Genomic DNA, 17,481 nt, shown 5'->3' on the forward strand with positions numbered 1-17,481 from the left:
AGAAATTCAGACAGTAAGAGAGAAAGCCATGGGGAGGAGCTTAAAGCCAGAAGTCAGCAGGAACCTGGAAGAGAAAGCAGAAGACGTCACCATGTGATGATGGGTAAGCCAAGGAACCGCAAGGATTGCCAGCCTGTCAGAACACTGCCTACCTGGGAGGAAGAAAACCATCCAGCCTAGGAAACAGTGAGACAATAAACTGTCATTGTTTAAGCTAACCCATTGTGTGGCATTTGTCATAGCAGCCTGGAAACTAAGACACACCCACAAAGGAATAGGAAACAGTGTAAAGTACTTGGGTCACCATGAGTGGACGTTGTAGCTACAAAATAGAGGGTGTGTGGCACATGGGCAACAGAAGATGAATGTGGAGAGGGAGGCAGGAAGCAGATTGTAGAAGGACTTTGCATATTACTCAAAAGTATTTTAATTTTATCCTGTAGCCAATAAGGAACATTCAAAGACTTCCAAACTGGAAAGTATCATGGTTAAACCTTTATTTTTTAAAAGATAATTTGCTGGCACACTGAAGATGGTATCACTAGGAAATAAAAATGTTACCTGAATGAAGTTTATATGGTCCGGGTCTTTATCTAGCCATGGAATGTGATACAACACTTCTTCAATGGTAAGAGGCCTGATAACAGATTGAAAATCAAGCACCTCTCTCTTTTTGGCCATGATTAACTAAAAATCACAAAATTTTAGAAAGTAGATGAACCAAATTGGCATTCACAGAATGTTTAGAACAATTATGGTCTTGTATGATTTCCTATTCTTTCTCTTTTGGATTTTTGTTCTCCCAGGGAAACCACCATCCTCTCCCCTCTTACAGTATTTGTTTTCTAACTCCTTATATTATCATTATCCTGAAGTCATAGATTAAACTATCAAATATAAAGACCTATTAAATTTCAGTAATTAAGACAGTGTGATATTGGTTCAATGTTAAATAAATAAAGCAATGACTCAAAATAGAGTCCAGAAACTCAACCACACATGCAGTCATTTAATTTATGACTAAGATTCCACTGTAGTGCTATGGAAGATGACAGTCTTTTCCACAAATGATGCTGGATCAGTTGATTATCCATATAGGAAAAAATGTTGACTTTGACTTAGCACTGTTATGTAAAGCATTCTAAATGGCGTTGCTTCTGTTCATTATTTCTATTTCCTACAGGGTAAACTTTCCTCATAATCAGGTAAAATGGTCTTGGTTTTCTAAGTTCAAAACTCATAGTCTTTTTTACTCATAAACACATCCATCTCTTTCTATTCTGGGCTTTTGACAGTGTTACGTTCCAGAGCATGGGCTCTGGAATCAAAAAGCTTGCATTGGAATACAACCTTCACACTTCATGGGTGTCTGACCTTAGGCAAGTTTCCTCTCCTATAAAATAAGGACAACAAGAATACCTAAATCACAGGGCTGCTGTAAAGATCAAATGAGTCAAGATTTACTACTACTGTTTATTAAGCTTTTATTTTTATCCTCTATATATTGTTTTACCATGTTCTTCTGCAGGTTTTCTTCTAGTGTTCTTTTTTTCCCTTTCAATGAAGATGCTCCTTTTTTCACAGGTCCTCTCATTATAGTCAAGTAGAATTACACACTGGACCATTAAACTGTAAAGTAAACCTCACACTAAAACAAAAGTCTGCATTGATCATGGTGAGTTTGTTTATTCATGCAAGACACACAGGCATCCTGTGGTAATGTAGTAGCCTACAGATGTGGTAATGTAATTACCTATAGAAGCCAGACTACTTGTGTCTTCGGGATATTCTTCCGAAGACCTCAGGAAAATTATGGAACTGGGGTGGCAGGGGGAGCTGAGAGACAATATATCAGTACAAAATCTTCTTTTAAAAATTAGTTCATTAATTATACAAGTGACCCATAGGAACATTTCTGAGAAAAAATTTCATTCTCCCTCTCTCCTGCCCACTCCTTTCTCCAGGTGTAACCAATATGAAGAGTTTGGTATATATTTGTGTAAATATTTTTCTAAGTATTACATAATATATGTGTATATAGAAGTTTTTAAAAAATCATGTTAGTCTTATTATGCATATTGTTCTACAACTTACTTGTTTCTATACTAACAATATATCTTGGTGAATTTTTCATGTCAGTACATGTAGATTTATCTTATTCATGTTAACATATATCATGCTTATTTGCATGGATGAATCATAATTTACCTCATTATCCCAAAATTGATGGATTCAGTTGTTTGTAATGTCTCTGTTTGAGTATGTATCTTTGATTTTAAACGTCTATAGGACAGAATTCTACATGTGTAATTGCTAGTTCAAAGGGTATACATATTTCAAACTTTCATTTGCTAAATTGCCCTCTGGAATAGTTGCATTTATTTGCATTTTATTTGGGCATATTTTAATTGTGATTGTTCTCTCATAACTTCACCAGCATTCATCGCTGAGCATATGTTTTCCATTATTGCTGATCTAACGAGCAAAACAAATGGCATCTATTAATGTCTCAGTTTCTATTTCCTTGGTTTACTAGAGATGTCAAACATCTTTTCAAATGTTCTTTGGCAATTTTTTCTTTTTACATCTGTGAAATGCCAGTCTCATATCCTGTTTTCACTTTCTGTAGTGTTCTTTACCCTTTTTTTCCATTGATTTGTGGGAACTCTCTAAGGATAATGGCTACTACTATTTTGTGTGTAATTTTTGCTACAAATGTTATCTTTTTTTTTTTTAAATCTTCATTTTATTGAGATATATTCACATACCACGCAGTCATACAAAACAAATCGTACATTCGATTGTTCACAGTACCATTACATAGTTGTACATTCATCACCAAAATCAATCCCTGACACCCTCATTACCACACACACAAAAATAACCAGAATAATAATTAAAGTGAAAAAAGAGCAACTAAAGTAAAAAAGAACACTGGGCGCCCTTGTCTGTTTGTTTCCTTCTCCCACCTTTCCACTCATCCATCCACAAACTAGACAAAGGGGAGTGTGATCCCCATGGCCCCCTCAATCTCACTGTCCCCCCTCATAAGCCAGATTTTTATACAATTGTCTTCAAGATTCATGGGTTCTGGGTTGTAGTTTGATAGTTTCGGGTATCTACCACCAGCTACTCCAATTCATTAGAACCTGAAAAGGGTTGTCTATATTGTGCGTAAGAGTGCCCACCAGAGTGACCTCTCGGCTCCTTTTGGAATCTCTCTGCCACTGAAGCTTATTTCATTTCCTTTCACATCCCCCTTTTGGTCAAGAAGATGTTCTCCATCCCATGATGCCGGGTCTACATTCCTCCCCGGGAGTCATATTCCACGTTGCCGGGAGATTCACTACCCTGGGTGTCTGATCCCACGTAGTGGGGAGGGCAGTGATTTCACCTTTCAAGTTGGCTTAGCTAGAGAGAGAGGGACACATCTGAGCAACAAAGAGGCATTCAGGAGGAGGCTCTTAGGCACAATTATAGGGAGGCCTACCTTCTCCTTTGCATCAAGAGTCTTCCCAAGGGCAAATCCCGTGGTAGAGGGCCCAATCCATCAAACCACAGTCCCCTATGTCTGTGGGCATGTTAGCAACCATGGAGGTAGGGCAGGCCAATACCCCTGCATTCTCCACCAGCTCCTCAAGGGGGCTCTGCATATTTTTTCTTTTTTTAAAAAAACTTTTTTTTCCTAAGTCAACTGTATAAAAGCTAAAAAAATTAAAAAAAAATTAAAAAAACATACAATAAAAGAACATTTCAAAGAGACCATAACAAGGGAGTAAGAAAAAGACAACTAACCTGTTCTAGTTTGCTAATGCTGCGGAATGCAAAACACCAGAGATGGATTGGCTTTTATAAAAAGGGGGTTTATTTGGCTATACAGTTACAGTCTTAAGGCCATAAAGTATCCAAAGTAACACATCAGTAATCGGGTACCTTCACTGGAGGATGGCCAATGGCGTCCAGAAAACCTCTGTTAATTGGAAAGGCACATGGCTGGCGTCTGCTCCAAAGTTCTGGTTTTAAAATGGCTTTCTCCCAGGACGTTCCTCTCTAGCAAGCTTGCTCCTCTTCAAAACGTCACTCACAGCTGCATTCCGTTCCCTCTCCTTGAGCCAGCTCATTTATGTGGCTCCACTGATCAAGGCCCACCCCGAATGGGTGGGGCCACACCTCCATGGGAGTATCCCACCAGAGTCACCTCCACAGCTGGGTGGGGCACATCTCCATGCAAACAACCTAATCCAAACATTCCAACTTAATCCCCACTATTCTGTCTGCCCCACAAGATTGCACCAAAGAATATGGCTTTTTCTGGGGGACATAATACATTCAAACCAGCACATAACCTAAGATAACTACTTTACTTCCAACATGTTCCTACTCTACCCCAAGAAAGTAACCTAATATAGCAACATTTCTGTGAACTTGTTCCTACTATAGCCATCAGAAATTAACAGACCATAGTCATTCCTGGGCATTCCCAGAACATTAAATTTAGCCACGATAGCTTATCTGTTCTTCTTGGATTATTGTTCCCCCTTCCTTAATTGCTCTCTATCGCTAGTTCCCCTACATTCTACATTATAAACCATTTGTTTTACATTTTTCAAAGTTCCCATTAGTGGTAGCATATAATATTTCTCTTCTTATGCCTGGCTTATTTTGCTCAGCATTGTGTCTTCAAGGTTCATCCATGTTGTCATATGTTTCACAACATCGTTCCTTCTTACTTCCGTGTAGTAGTCCACGTGTGTGTATATACCACATTTTATTTATCCACTTATCTGTTGAAGGACATTTGGGTTGTTTCCACTTCTTGGCAATTGCGAATAATGCTGCCATGAACATTGGTGCGAAGATATCTCTTTGTGTCACTGCTTTTCGATCTTCCGGGTATATACCAAGAAATGCAATCTCTGGATCGAAGGGGATCTCTATATCTAGTTTTCTAAGGAACTGCCAGACTGACTTCCAGAGTGGCTGAACCATTATACAGTCCCACCAACAATGAATAAGAGTTCCAATTTTTCCACATCGCCTCCAGCATTTGTAGTTCCTGTTTGTTTAATGGCAGCCATTCTAATTGGTGTGAGATGGTATCTCATTGTGGTCTTAATTTGCATCTCTCTAATAGCTAGTGAAGCTGAACATTTTTTCATGTGTTTCTTGGCCATTTGTATTTTCTCTTCAGAGATCTGTCTTTTCATATCTTTTGCCCATTTTATAATTGGGCTGACTGTACTATTGTCATTGAGTTGTAGGATTTCTTTATATATGCAAGATATCAGTCTTTTGTCAGATACATGGTTTCCGAAAATTTTTTCCCATTAAGTTGGCTGCCTCTTTACCTTTTTGACAAATTCCTTTGAGGTACAGAAACTTCTAAGCTTGAGGAGTTCCCATTTATCTATTTTTTCTTTTGTTGTTTGTGCTTTGGGTGTAAAGTCTAGGAAGTGGCCGCCTAATACAAGGTCTTGAAGATGTTTTCCTACATTATCTTCTAGGAGTTTTATGGTACTTTCTTTTATATTGAGATCTTTGGTCCATTTTGAGTTAATTTTTGTGTAGGTTGTGAGGTAGGGGTCCTCTTTCATTCTTTTGGATATGGATATCCAACTCTCCCAGCCCCGTTTGTTGACAAGACCATTATGACCCAGTTCAGTGACTTTGGGGGCCTTATCAAAGATCAGTGAGCCATAGACCTGCGGGTCTATCTCCAAATTCTCAGTTTGATTCCATTGATCTATATGTCTATCTTTGTGCCAGTACCATGCTGTTTTGACAACTGTGGCTTTATAATAAGCTTCAAAGTCAGGGAGTGTAAGTCCTCCCACTTCGTTTTACTTTTTTAGAGTGTCTTTAGCAATTCGAGGCATCTTCCCTTTCCAAATAAATTTGATAACTAGCTTTTCCAAGTCTGCAAAGTAGGTTGTTGGAATTTTGATTGGGATTGCATTGAATCTGTAGATGAGTTTGGGTTGAATTGACATCTTAATGACATTTAGCCTTCCTATCCATGAACATGGACTATTTTTCTATCTTTTAAGGTCCCCTTCTATTTCTTTTAGTAGAGTTATGCAGTTTTCTTTGTATAGGTCTTTTACATCTTTGGTTAAGTTTATTTCTAGGTACTTGATTTTTTTAGTTGCTATTGAAAATGGTATCTTTTTCTTGAGTGTCTCTTCAGTTTGTTCATTTCTAGCATATAGAAACATTACTGACTTATGTGCATTAATCTTGTATCCCACTACTTTGCTAAATTTGTTTATTAACTCTAGTAGCTGTATTGTCAATTTCTTGGGGTTTTCCAGATATAAGATCATATCATCTGCAAACAATGACAGTTTTACTTCTTCCTTTCCAATTTGGATGCTTTTATTTCTTTGTCTTGCCGGATTGCCCTGGCTAGCACTTCCAGTACAATGTTGAATAACAGTGGTGATAGCGGGCATCTTTGTCTTGTTCTTGATCTTAGAGGGAAGACTTTCAGTCTCTCACCATTGAGTACTATCCTGGCTGTGGGTTTTTCATATATGCTCTTTATCATATTGAGGAAGTTTCCCTCAATTCCTACCTTTTGAAGTGTTTTTATCAAAAAGGAATGTTGGATTTTGTCAAATACTTTTTCAGTATCTATTGAGATGATCATTTGATTTTTCCCTTTTGATTTGTTAATGTGTTGTAATACATTGATTGATTTTCTTATGTTGAACCATCCTTGCATGCCTTCAATGAACCCCACTTGGTCATGGTGGATGATTTTTTTAATGTGTCTTTGGATTCGATTTACAAGTATTTTGTTGAGGATTTTTGCATCTATATTCATTAGGGAGATTGGCCGGTAGTTTTCCTTTTTTGTAGCATCTTTGAGTGGTTTGGGTATTAGATTGATGTTAGCTTCATAAAATGAGTTAGGTAGTGTTCCATTTTCTTCAATGTTTTGAAAGAGTTTAGGTAAGATTGGTGTCAATTCTTTTTGGAAAGTTTGGTAGAATTCCCCTGTGAAGCCTTCTGGCCCTGGGCGTTTATTTGTAGGAGGCTTTTTTATGACTGCTTGGATCTCTTTGCTTATGATTGGATGGTTGAGGTCTTCTGTTTCTTCTCTGGTCATTCTAGGTTGTACATAAGTTTCCAGGAAATTGTCCATTTCCTCTACATTATCCAGTTTGTGGTCATACAGTTGTTCATAGTATCCTCTTATAATTTTTTAAATATCCTCGGGATCTGCAGTAATGTCACCTTTCTCATTCATTATTTTGTTTATATGGGTCTTCTCTCTTTTTGATTTTGTCAGTCTAGCTTGGGGCTTGTCAATCTTGTTGACCTTCTCAAAGAACCAACTTTTGGTGTTATTTATTCTCTATTGTTTTTTTGTTCTCTATGTCATTTATTTCTGCTTTAATCCTTGTTATCTCTTTTCTTCTACTTGGTTTAGGATTGGTTTGCTGTTCATTTTCTAGCTTCTTCAGTTGATCCATTAGTTGTTTGATTTTGGCTCTTTCTTCCTTTTTAATATATTTGTTTAGTGCTATAAATTTCCCCACTCAGTACCACTTTTGCTGCATCCCATAGGTTTTGGTATGTTGTGTTCTCATTTTCATTCAACTCTATATATTTAGCAATTTCTCTTGCTATTTCTTCTTTAACCCACTGATTGTTTAGTAGTGTGTTGTTTAACCTCCAGGTATTTGTGAATTTTCTAAGTCTCTGATGGTTATTGACTTCTAATTGTATTCCATTGTGGTCAGAGAATGTGCTTTGAATAATTTCAATCTTTTTAAATTTATTGAGCCTTGTTTTATGTCCCAGCATATGATCTATTCTGGAGAAAGTTCCGTGAGCACTAGAGAAGTATGTGTATCCTGGTGATTTGGGATGTAATGTTCTATATATGTCTGTTAAATCCAATTCATTTATCAGATTGTTTAGGTTTTCAGTTTCCTTATTGGTCTTCTGTCTGGTTGATCTATCTATAGGAGAGAGTGATGTGCTGAAGTGTCCCACAATTATTATGGAAACATCAATTGCTTCCTTTAGTTTTGCCAGTGTTTGTCTCATGTATTTTGTGGCACCTTGATTGGGTGCATAAATATTTATGATTGTTATTTCTTCTTGTTGAATTGCCCCTTTTATTAGTATGTAGTGGCCTTCTTTGTCTCTCAAAACATCCCTGCATTTGAAGTCTATTTTATCTGAGATTAATATTGCTACACCTGCTTTCTTTTGGCTGTAGCTTGCATGAAATATTTTTTTCCATCCTTTCACTTTCAAGTTCTTTGTGTCCCTGTGTCTAAGATGAGTCTCTTGTATGCAGCATATTGATGGTTCATTTTTTTTTAATCCACTCTGCAAATCTATATCTTTTAAATGGGGAATTTAATCCATTTACATTCAATGTTATAACCATGAAGGCATTTCTTGAATCAGCCGTCTTATCCTTTGGTTTATGTTTGTCATATGTATTTTTCCCTCTCTCTATTAATATCCTTTAATGTACCCATAACGAATCTCTTTAGTACTGAACCTTTCTCCATGTCTCTCTCTCCTTTCTTTGTTTCTCTGTCCATAGGGCTCCCTTTAGTATCTCCAGTAGGGCTGGTCTCTTGTTAGCAAATTCTCTCAGCATTTGTTTGTCTGTGAAAAATTTAAGCTCTTCCTCAAATTTGAAGGAGAGCTTTGCTGGATAAAGTAATCTTGGCTGGAAATTTTTCTCACTCAGAATTTTAAATATGTCGTGCCACTGCCTTCTTGCCTCCATGGTGGCTGCTGAGTAGTCACTAATTAGTCTTATGCTGTTTCCTTTGTATGTACTGAATTGCTTTTCTCTTGCTGCTTTCAGAACTTGCTCCTTCTCTTCTGTATTTGACAGTGTGATCAGAATATGTCTCAGAGTGGGTTTATTTGGATTTATTCTATTTGGAGTTCACTGGGCATTTATGATTTGTGTATTTATGGTGTTTAGAAGATTTGGGAAGTTTTCCCCAACAATTTCTTTGAATACTCTTCCTAGACCTTTACTCTTTTCTTCTCCTTCTGGAACACCAATGAGTCTTTTTTTTTTTTTTTTTAATCATCATTTTACTGAGATATATTCACATACCACGCAGTCATACAAAACAAATCGTACTTTCGATTGTTCACTGTACCATTACATAGTTGTACATTCATCACCTAAATCAATCCCTGACACCTTCATTAGCACACACACAAAAATAACAAGAATAATAATTAGAGTGAAAAAGAGCAATTGAAGTAAAAAAGAACACTGGGTACCTTTGTCTGTTTGTTTCCTTCCCCTACTTTTCTACACATCCATCCATAAATTAGACAAAGGGGAGTGTGGTCCTTATGGCTTTCCCAATCCCATTGTCACCCCTCATAAGCTACATTTTTATACAACTGTCTTCGAGATTCATGGGTTCTGGGTTGTAGTTTAATAGTTTCAGATATCCACCACCAGCTACCCCAATTCTTTAACCAATGAGTCTTATATTTGGATGTTTTACATTATCTATCATATCCATGAGGTCCATTTCGATTTTTTTTATTTTTTCCCCATTCTTTCTTTTGTGCTTTCATTTTCCATTCTGTCATCTTCCAGGTCACTGATTCGTTGTTCAACTTCCTCTAGTCTTGTACTATGAGTATCCAGAATCGTTTTAATTTGGTCAACAGTTTCTTTAATTTCCATAAGATCATCTATTTTTTTACTTAGTCTTGCAATGTTTTCTTTATGCTCTTCTAGATTCTTCTTGATGTCCTTTATATCCTGTTCCATGCTCTTCTTGATGTCCTTTGTATCCCATGCGATGGTCTCATCATTCATCTTTAGTTCTTGATTAGTTGCTCTAGGTACTGTGTCTCTTCTGAGCTCTTGATTTGGGTGTTTGGGCTTGGGTTATCCATATCGTCTGTTTTTTTCATATGCCTTAAAATTTTCTGTTGTTTTTGGCCTCTTGGCATTTGCTTAACTTGATAGGGTTCTTTTAGGATTTGTAGACCAATTGAAATCCTTATCTCTAATTTGTCAGAAGTATAGCTTCATGGAGTACACTTTCTGTGACTAACCAGCAGGTGGCGTCCACGAGCCACCTGTTCCCCTCAAGGCAGTTCTCCCCTGTTTTGCCTCTGTGGTGAGTGGGGGAGTAAGTCTTGTGGGGTCCAATTGGTGTACCAAGCTTGAGTGTGTAGTTGGTGTTGCCCGTCCTGTATAAGGGGCATGTGTCTGGGCTGTCAGGGAGGGGGGTGACTCTAACAATCAAATCTCCCTGGTGTTCCTGGAGTTTTATAGCTGCTGCAATTGTCTAATCCTTCAGTTCAGTCCTGCCACAGTTTGTCTCTGCCGCTGACCCACAAGTCCTTGGTATTGGTGTGTGGCCCCTGAGACTTGCATCTGGGTCCCTCTTCCAGGCCTTGAACCCTCTGGTCCTCTGTTGAGGGATGACTGTGCTATGTCACTGGTGAGTGCCGTCCCCCCAGGGCAGTTCTGAGCTGCCAGTCTGTGTAGGGAGGCTCCCAGTCTGCTGAAATGATGTCTGAATAAGGCTTGTTAATTCCCACTGCCCCACCTTCCCAACTCTGGGACAACCAGCTGAGGGTGCAGGGAAGGCTAATGTCCATGCCCAATTTTGTGGTGTATGTGTGTTATTGGAAGCACTTCTGTCATACTCGGTTGTCTGGGGCAGCTCTGGGCTATGGGGCCGGCGATGGGCAGGAGTGTTTCCTGTCCACCAGGATGATGGCTGTGAGCTGACACCCCTCTTTTCTTGGGAAGTTGTGGTGTTTAGTGAATTTTCTCAGCCACTGGATTATTGCCTTTTGTGTCAGAGCTCTCTTAGTTCTGCTCTTGTCTTGACCTGCCCAAATTGCACGTCTTTGAGGCTTTCTGTATTGGGCTTCTTAGAGTAGTTGTTTTAGAAAAAGAAAAAAATAAAAGGCCCTCTTGGCAGATCTCATGGGTTTTTGAAATGCTAAGAGACAAAGCAATTAGGGCTATTAAGGAAAGATCCAGGGGGCAGAGAGATCAGTTTTTCTTCGGGATTTGCAAATGAGCCTCAGGGCCTGAGCTCTGCCCTTCCCCTTTGTATGTTCACCAGAACTCCAAAAAGCCTCCGCTTTTATTTTTGGGTTTGTCTTGCTGTTTTTTGCTATGCCTATCTCCTCTCTGCTGGGCTGGCTGCTCTCAGATTCTCTGGTGTCTGGTCTCAGTCTATCTATGGTCAGAGTTTGGATCAGTAGAATGAGTTTCCGATAACTGCTGCCACTGCAGTTCTCCCTTCTCCTTCCCAGAGCTGACGGCCCCTCCTCCCACGGGACTGAGCCTGGCAGGGAGGGGCATGGGTCCCCTGGCCGCAAAAACTTACAGATTTCGCTGATCTCAGCAGTTCCACATTTTCATGAGTGTTGTATGAAGTATGCCCAAAGTCAGATTGCTCTACGGTGTCCAGTCCACGCAGTTCCTGGCTTTCTACCTACTTCCCTGGAAGAGTAACTAAAACATACACCTCACCAATCCACCATCTTGCCCTACCTCTGACATATGTTTTTGAAAAAAGTTTTATTGGGACACAGTCATGCCCATTCATATACATATTGTCTATAGTTGTCCTGGCAATACAATGGCAGAATTGAGTTATTGTGGCAAGGACCATATGGTGTGCATAGCATAAAAGATGTACTATCTGGCCCTTTACAGAGAAAGTTTGCTGACCCCTGTCCTGCAAAAACATGTATTCAGGTCTTCAGTACAGTTTTTCAGATTAAAAACACCCATGGGTGTTGCATATTTTATGTTAGGTACATACCTAAGGATTTTAGAATTTTTAATTGCTATTGTAAAAATAATATTTTTCTACATTTTCTTATTTTGCATTAGAATTTTGATTATTGGTCCTGTTTATGGATACCTTTTTAATTATCCTGTGGGTTTAAAGTTAATTCCTTAGAATTTTAAATTAAACAATAAACTAATATCAGCTTTCTGTCCTTTCTTTCCAGAATTTCCATTTCTCAATGTTCTTTCTTTCCTTCTTGACCTGGCTAAGGCCTCCAGTATAACATTCAATACATAGAATGACAGTGGTCAAAAGTAGGCTATATATCAAATTATCTATCTATCTATCTATCTATCTATATAGATAGATAGATAGATATAAAATAAGTATATCTTTTAAAAAATATCTTACCTTATTAATTTCAGAAACTTCAACTTTATGAATAATTCCTTTTGACCTGAAAACCTTAACAATTTCTCTAGCCATACTGAGCATAACATTAATTTCCTCCTTCGTTTTCATAGTGATGGCAATTTCTGGGTGATCATATTCTAAGTAGCCTGAAGATAACAAATTATTTTCAGATGAAATAAAGACAGTATTTTAAATATTTCATGGAGTACACCTGTCAACATAGGGAAATGTATTTCTCCCTTATGGGATTGCTGTAATCAAGCTTTATTTACTGGTAGTGCCAGAATTCTGCCTGTCATTCTCTTCACAGCAGCTCATCTCTGTGCCTAATCCTATGGAGGACTGATGGGTCCAGTCCCAGGATTAACAGTTACACTGATCTTGCCTGTACTGGACACTGAGTAGCCATTCTGGGCTCTATGGCTGGAGCTCATGACTTACTTTCCTATTCCATTTGAACCAGAATTTGTGACTACAGACTGTGTGCTTAGATACTGCTTCTGATCAAGTCCTCTCACTTAGCCACAGTCGTTGTCCTCTCACCCTGCCTGTGCATCTGGATGGCTTATCCATCTGTGCTCTCCTGCCTGTCTGATCTGGATTCTGGACACCCACCATAGTTTATGTTCCTAGAGACTACATGTGACTTCTAATATGAGTCTTTAAATAAGAACTAAAAGGCCTTCATTGGGGCATAAGGAAGAGAGAACAAGTGTGGAGAGATTTTACACTCTTTCCACTCAAACTAGAAGATGAAGACATTTTGATTGCTGAGATTTTCCCTTTTAGTACTAGTAGTAACTGGGTTTCCTCAAAGATCAGTATAGTTATCAAAACCATTGCCTTTTTAAGGTAGTGATGATAAGAGATAGTCATGCTGAATCTTTGGGATGAGAGATACCTACCTAGCTCTTTCATAGCACGTCCTGTATTCCTTGTTATCCGCCTTACTAAAATCTATAAAACAAAAGAAATGATATCACCATTGGGAAGACAGATTGCTGTAAAATATCCTTATATTTGCAAATGATAGATTTTGTAACCTAAATTATAGCTTGAAAGAAAAATATGATGGAGAGCTTTTCAAGGGTTAGAATTGAATTTTGTGCAATGAAAGGTTTCTTTGCTCCAGGAAGAGTGATAGAGAGGATAAGAAGTGACACTACTCAGGTCAACTTTGAAAGGCCTGAAGGTGAGTTGTACTTTGGTGCTACGAGTTGTAGGATACTACTGATTCTAAACTCTGCAAGCATGATTAGGTACTTTCCCATTTAGCTTTGTGAGAGTCTCCAAAGTTGAGACAAGGAGGCAGCTTTCAACCTTTAGTGAGGTAGACAGCTTAGCCCAGCAATGTGAGAGCTGAATGAAATCTAAAACTGGACAACATTTTAGAGATTCAAGACCTCTCTTATTTTTTTACTGTGTGACCTCAAATTCCTGTGCTAAATATGAATAACTAGAAAGGGTGATAAATTTCAGGAAAAAGAGTTTTAAAGTCAAAGTTGGTGAAGAGGGGAAGGATACTGTTTTCTGTATTCTATCACATGGTGAATGTTCAGTTTTCTCAACTACAAAGATTTGGGCATAGGAAATATAACATTCAAATGTTCTAAACTACTCTGAAAAGCAATTATTTAACTCCATGTGGCCAATCAACTTTTGGGCACAAGTTAGTGTCAATGTGCCTCAGTCTAGTTCTAAAAAATCTAGAACTTATGCCCTAGAACTCTCTTTGCCGTTTACTAGTATACAATGCTTGGCACAGTCACTTAATGCCTCTTGCCCTCATTTTTCTCACCTGTATAATGAGGGAACTAGTCTAGGTTTCCCTCCAGATTAATTATTGCTCCCCTTTTCCATTTGCCATATCACCTATCTTTACTTCCTTTACTAATTACTGTGAGAAAAACAGGGATAGAAAGAGGTGGAAAGAGCCTTTGGTCATATGAGGAAGCTCTGTCTCTCCAATGCAGCCATCACCCCTCAAGTTCTGGTATTTCCTATTTCATACATCTGTAGCCTGGCTGACCCTGGAGCTGGCCTTGGGAGGGGGCCAACCACTGCCCATGAGTTTCACGGTAGCCTCCCCAAGGAGAGAAAGGCACCTTCTAAAAGCTCAGAACTTGCTACTATGGCACAGACATTTCTTTAAGGAGGCATTTGAGTAATTTTAATGTAGACTAGTTTATTAAGTTTTTACAAAATTAATTAGCAAACCAGGGATCAAAGACCACTCTACATAATAGACAGAGGAAAGACTAGAACATGATGGGGGAGGCTAATAAAGGAGTGGGGGAATTAACCATTTTCTTAGTATTTAAGGTTTTCCTTACCTGTTTAACCTGTTTAGAACTTGCAATCTGATCAATTATAGTCATTATGTCTCCTTCACCTTGGACATATCCTTTTAGTATAGCATACCTGAAGGATAGCTGATGACTCATTCTTTTGTCTATTATCTGCAGCAACTTTGGTGTTATGAGCTGAAAAAAACAGGACTATCATTTAATATAAATTATACAAATTTTAGTTGATTAGTTTAACCAAAATAGATAAGAAGCGAAGCACTCTCAAAGTTAACTACCCTAGCCTATCAAGATTCTTATTTATTTTATTTGTGGTGTCTTTAAAACTTCATGACTATAGCTACTTCCCTATAACTAATAATGTTGGGCACCATGTGAAGTTTATGACTTTATTCTTCTTATTTCCCTCACAGAGAAGCAGATGCTATTTTCAAATGGCTTAAATTCTTAGAAAACAATGTGATTAATCTGGACTTACATCTTTGTGATGAAGTCCATAAAAGACTGCAGGTTTTATATACTAAATCCCCTACTAAACCTCCTATTAGGGGGGCCACTGGGGTTGGGACCTCCCCTTTCTCCCCATGTTCTTTGTTAAATTCCACAATTAACTTCTCTCCAGTCAATTTATTTGCTGAGGGTTTAAGTCTCTAGATCATCCTTTAGCATTTTGTAGCCTCCATCTCCAACAGAGCTAGTTGTTTTCTGTTTTCCCTGTATGTGCTCCATAACCCCTATATTCTGCCCTCCAACCACCTGCTAATAATCCCCAAAGAGCTTATATTCATCTTTTAAAATTCAGCTCACTTAACAGCTCAAGTATCACCTGATAAAGGAATTCTTTTCTATCCTACCCAGCATTCTTGCATACTGCTGCTTTGCACTTATCCTACCATATAACATTGGAATATGGGGATTACTTGTCATTTCCCTTCTAAAATAAGCATCTTAGGGAAAGAGCCTATATATAATTTGTCTTCATATTCCAAGGACCTGCCATTTGACATAAGGTAGGGTTCAAAGTTTCCTGAACATATAAACAAACTTCTTAGGGGGTTTAACAACTTCTTTACCTAAACTGTTCAGTAGACTCTTTATATCCTTCTATCGGAAGAATTAACTAGTCGTTGGAATACATTAGACTTGCCTCCTTGGATCTAATTACACAGTAGAATTACTTACAGTCCCATATGCTACTGCTTGCATACTTTTAGACCTGGTTGATTCCTTAGAACATAACTCCCAGTGGCAAAAGTAATTTTTAGACATATATAATAAAGCTGTAAATGTAAAGATTCTAATCTGTTAGCTTTAGTTCTCTAGATGAACTATGCCTTATTTGGTTTTATATCTCTCATATCTCTGGACGTGCTTTTATGTGTTATCTTGTTTGTATATGAAGAGAGAAGGTAGAGGGAGGAGAGTATATCTGTATCCATATACACTTCATCTGCTGTGTGAAGGAAAGTTCAATGTCATTGAAATAATCATACAGAAAACAAATAACCCACCATAATTGTTACATAAAGGATTTATGCATTGTAAAAAAGACATACTAGATAATCAAAGGTAATTTCTGATGCCATGATTTTATAATTCTATAAATTTATATAATAATGAAAGTGTATTATTGGTTCTTAATTTGTATGAATGCATGCTATATGCTTTGTCACTCTGAATGGATTGCATGGATGTTTGTCTTCTTGATTTCTGTCTTTTATTCCCATGGTGTATTAGTTAGGATTCTCTAGGGAAACAGAATCAATGAGAGGTGTCTCTGACTATCAAATTGTAAAAGTGCCTCACGCAACTGTGGGTATGCATGAGTCCAAATTCTGTAGAGCAGTCAGCAAACTGTCAACTCCAAGGAATATGTCCGATGAACTACTCAGGAAACGAACCGGCAACTTCGACGAACTCCTCAGGAAATGCTTCACTGGGCAGCCAAAGAAGAAGTGAAGGTCCTCTATCTGTCTTCCTTATAAGTCTTCAACTGATTAATTGGATTAAATCCAGCCAATTGCATTCTCTCATTGTGGAAGGCATGCCCTTTGGTGAGTCGTCAGTCACAGCTGCAGTCAATTCACTGATGATTTAATAAACCAGCCTGTTGGTTTATTAACCAGCCTCAAACGTCCTCACAGCAATTGTTAGGCCAGTGTTTGCTTGACCAGACAGCTGGGTACTATCACCTGGCCAAGGTGACACATGAACCTAATCATCACACATGGTATCCATAAGAATAAGCAGTACCTTGGGGTTAATTTGTATTTGTATTAATATGAAATTTCTCATGTGCTCTCTGTTCACAGGAAAAGTCGTATTTCTACACTCAAGTGCTAAATGAATTTCTAATATAATTCAGATATTCTTAATAAAAATGTTATAAAACTTAATTTGTCAAAAGTTAACTAAATTTAAAATATAACCTAACAGATAGTGTTGATCATAAAACTAGTAAACTGATTTCAGTCCATATTTCATGAAATACTCAGCAGAAATTTGAAATTGCATGATTTAATTGTTTCTTACCTTCAAAATGCGTAGTATACGAAGAAATCGAACAATTTTTATGAAGACTACAGTTTGAATCCAGCTAAAAGTATAATTAATGAACTCCGTCTCAACAAGTATTAAATCTATGATGCCAGCTATTGTAATTGATAACTCAAACAGGTTCCAAAAATGTGAAAAATAATCTTTTCTCATTGCTCCTATCTGTTGATTTAAAAAGAAAGTACATTTATTGTGGGTTTTTTTGTTTGTTTTTCTTTTTTTTTGCTTTACCACATCATTTTCCATAATAACAGAGATATCACAGTTAGGTTTTTCTCTGATCTACCTTGAGACTCTACTTGTCTGGAATATCACCAGGAAATCAAAATTAAACAGACAAACTAAATTCATCAACTTTATCCTGTAGTAAAAGAGAGGAAAATTCAGGATCATTGATTTAGGATTGGGTATGTAGTGCAGGAATAGATGTA

At 37.8% G+C, this 17,481-nt stretch overlaps 1 protein-coding gene across 1 annotated transcript in view; it reads right to left on the minus strand.

Moving 5' to 3' along the window:
• SLC9C1 (solute carrier family 9 member C1) overlaps positions 1 to 17,481 on the minus strand; it is a 145,698-nt gene that overhangs the window by 16,431 nt on the left and 111,786 nt on the right. Inside the window, exons 17-21 of the mRNA XM_037813191.1 lie at positions 17,027 to 17,212; positions 14,522 to 14,671; positions 13,094 to 13,145; positions 12,186 to 12,334; positions 562 to 687 (exon numbers count right to left, since the gene is read on the minus strand). Coding sequence (XP_037669119.1) covers positions 562 to 687; positions 12,186 to 12,334; positions 13,094 to 13,145; positions 14,522 to 14,671; positions 17,027 to 17,212 — 663 coding nt within the window. The remainder of the gene's footprint in view (positions 1 to 561; positions 688 to 12,185; positions 12,335 to 13,093; positions 13,146 to 14,521; positions 14,672 to 17,026; positions 17,213 to 17,481) is intronic.

The sequence above is a fragment of the Choloepus didactylus genome, chromosome 1 (genome assembly GCF_015220235.1).
Source record: "Choloepus didactylus isolate mChoDid1 chromosome 1, mChoDid1.pri, whole genome shotgun sequence".
Taxonomy (NCBI): Eukaryota; Metazoa; Chordata; class Mammalia; order Pilosa; family Megalonychidae; genus Choloepus; species Choloepus didactylus.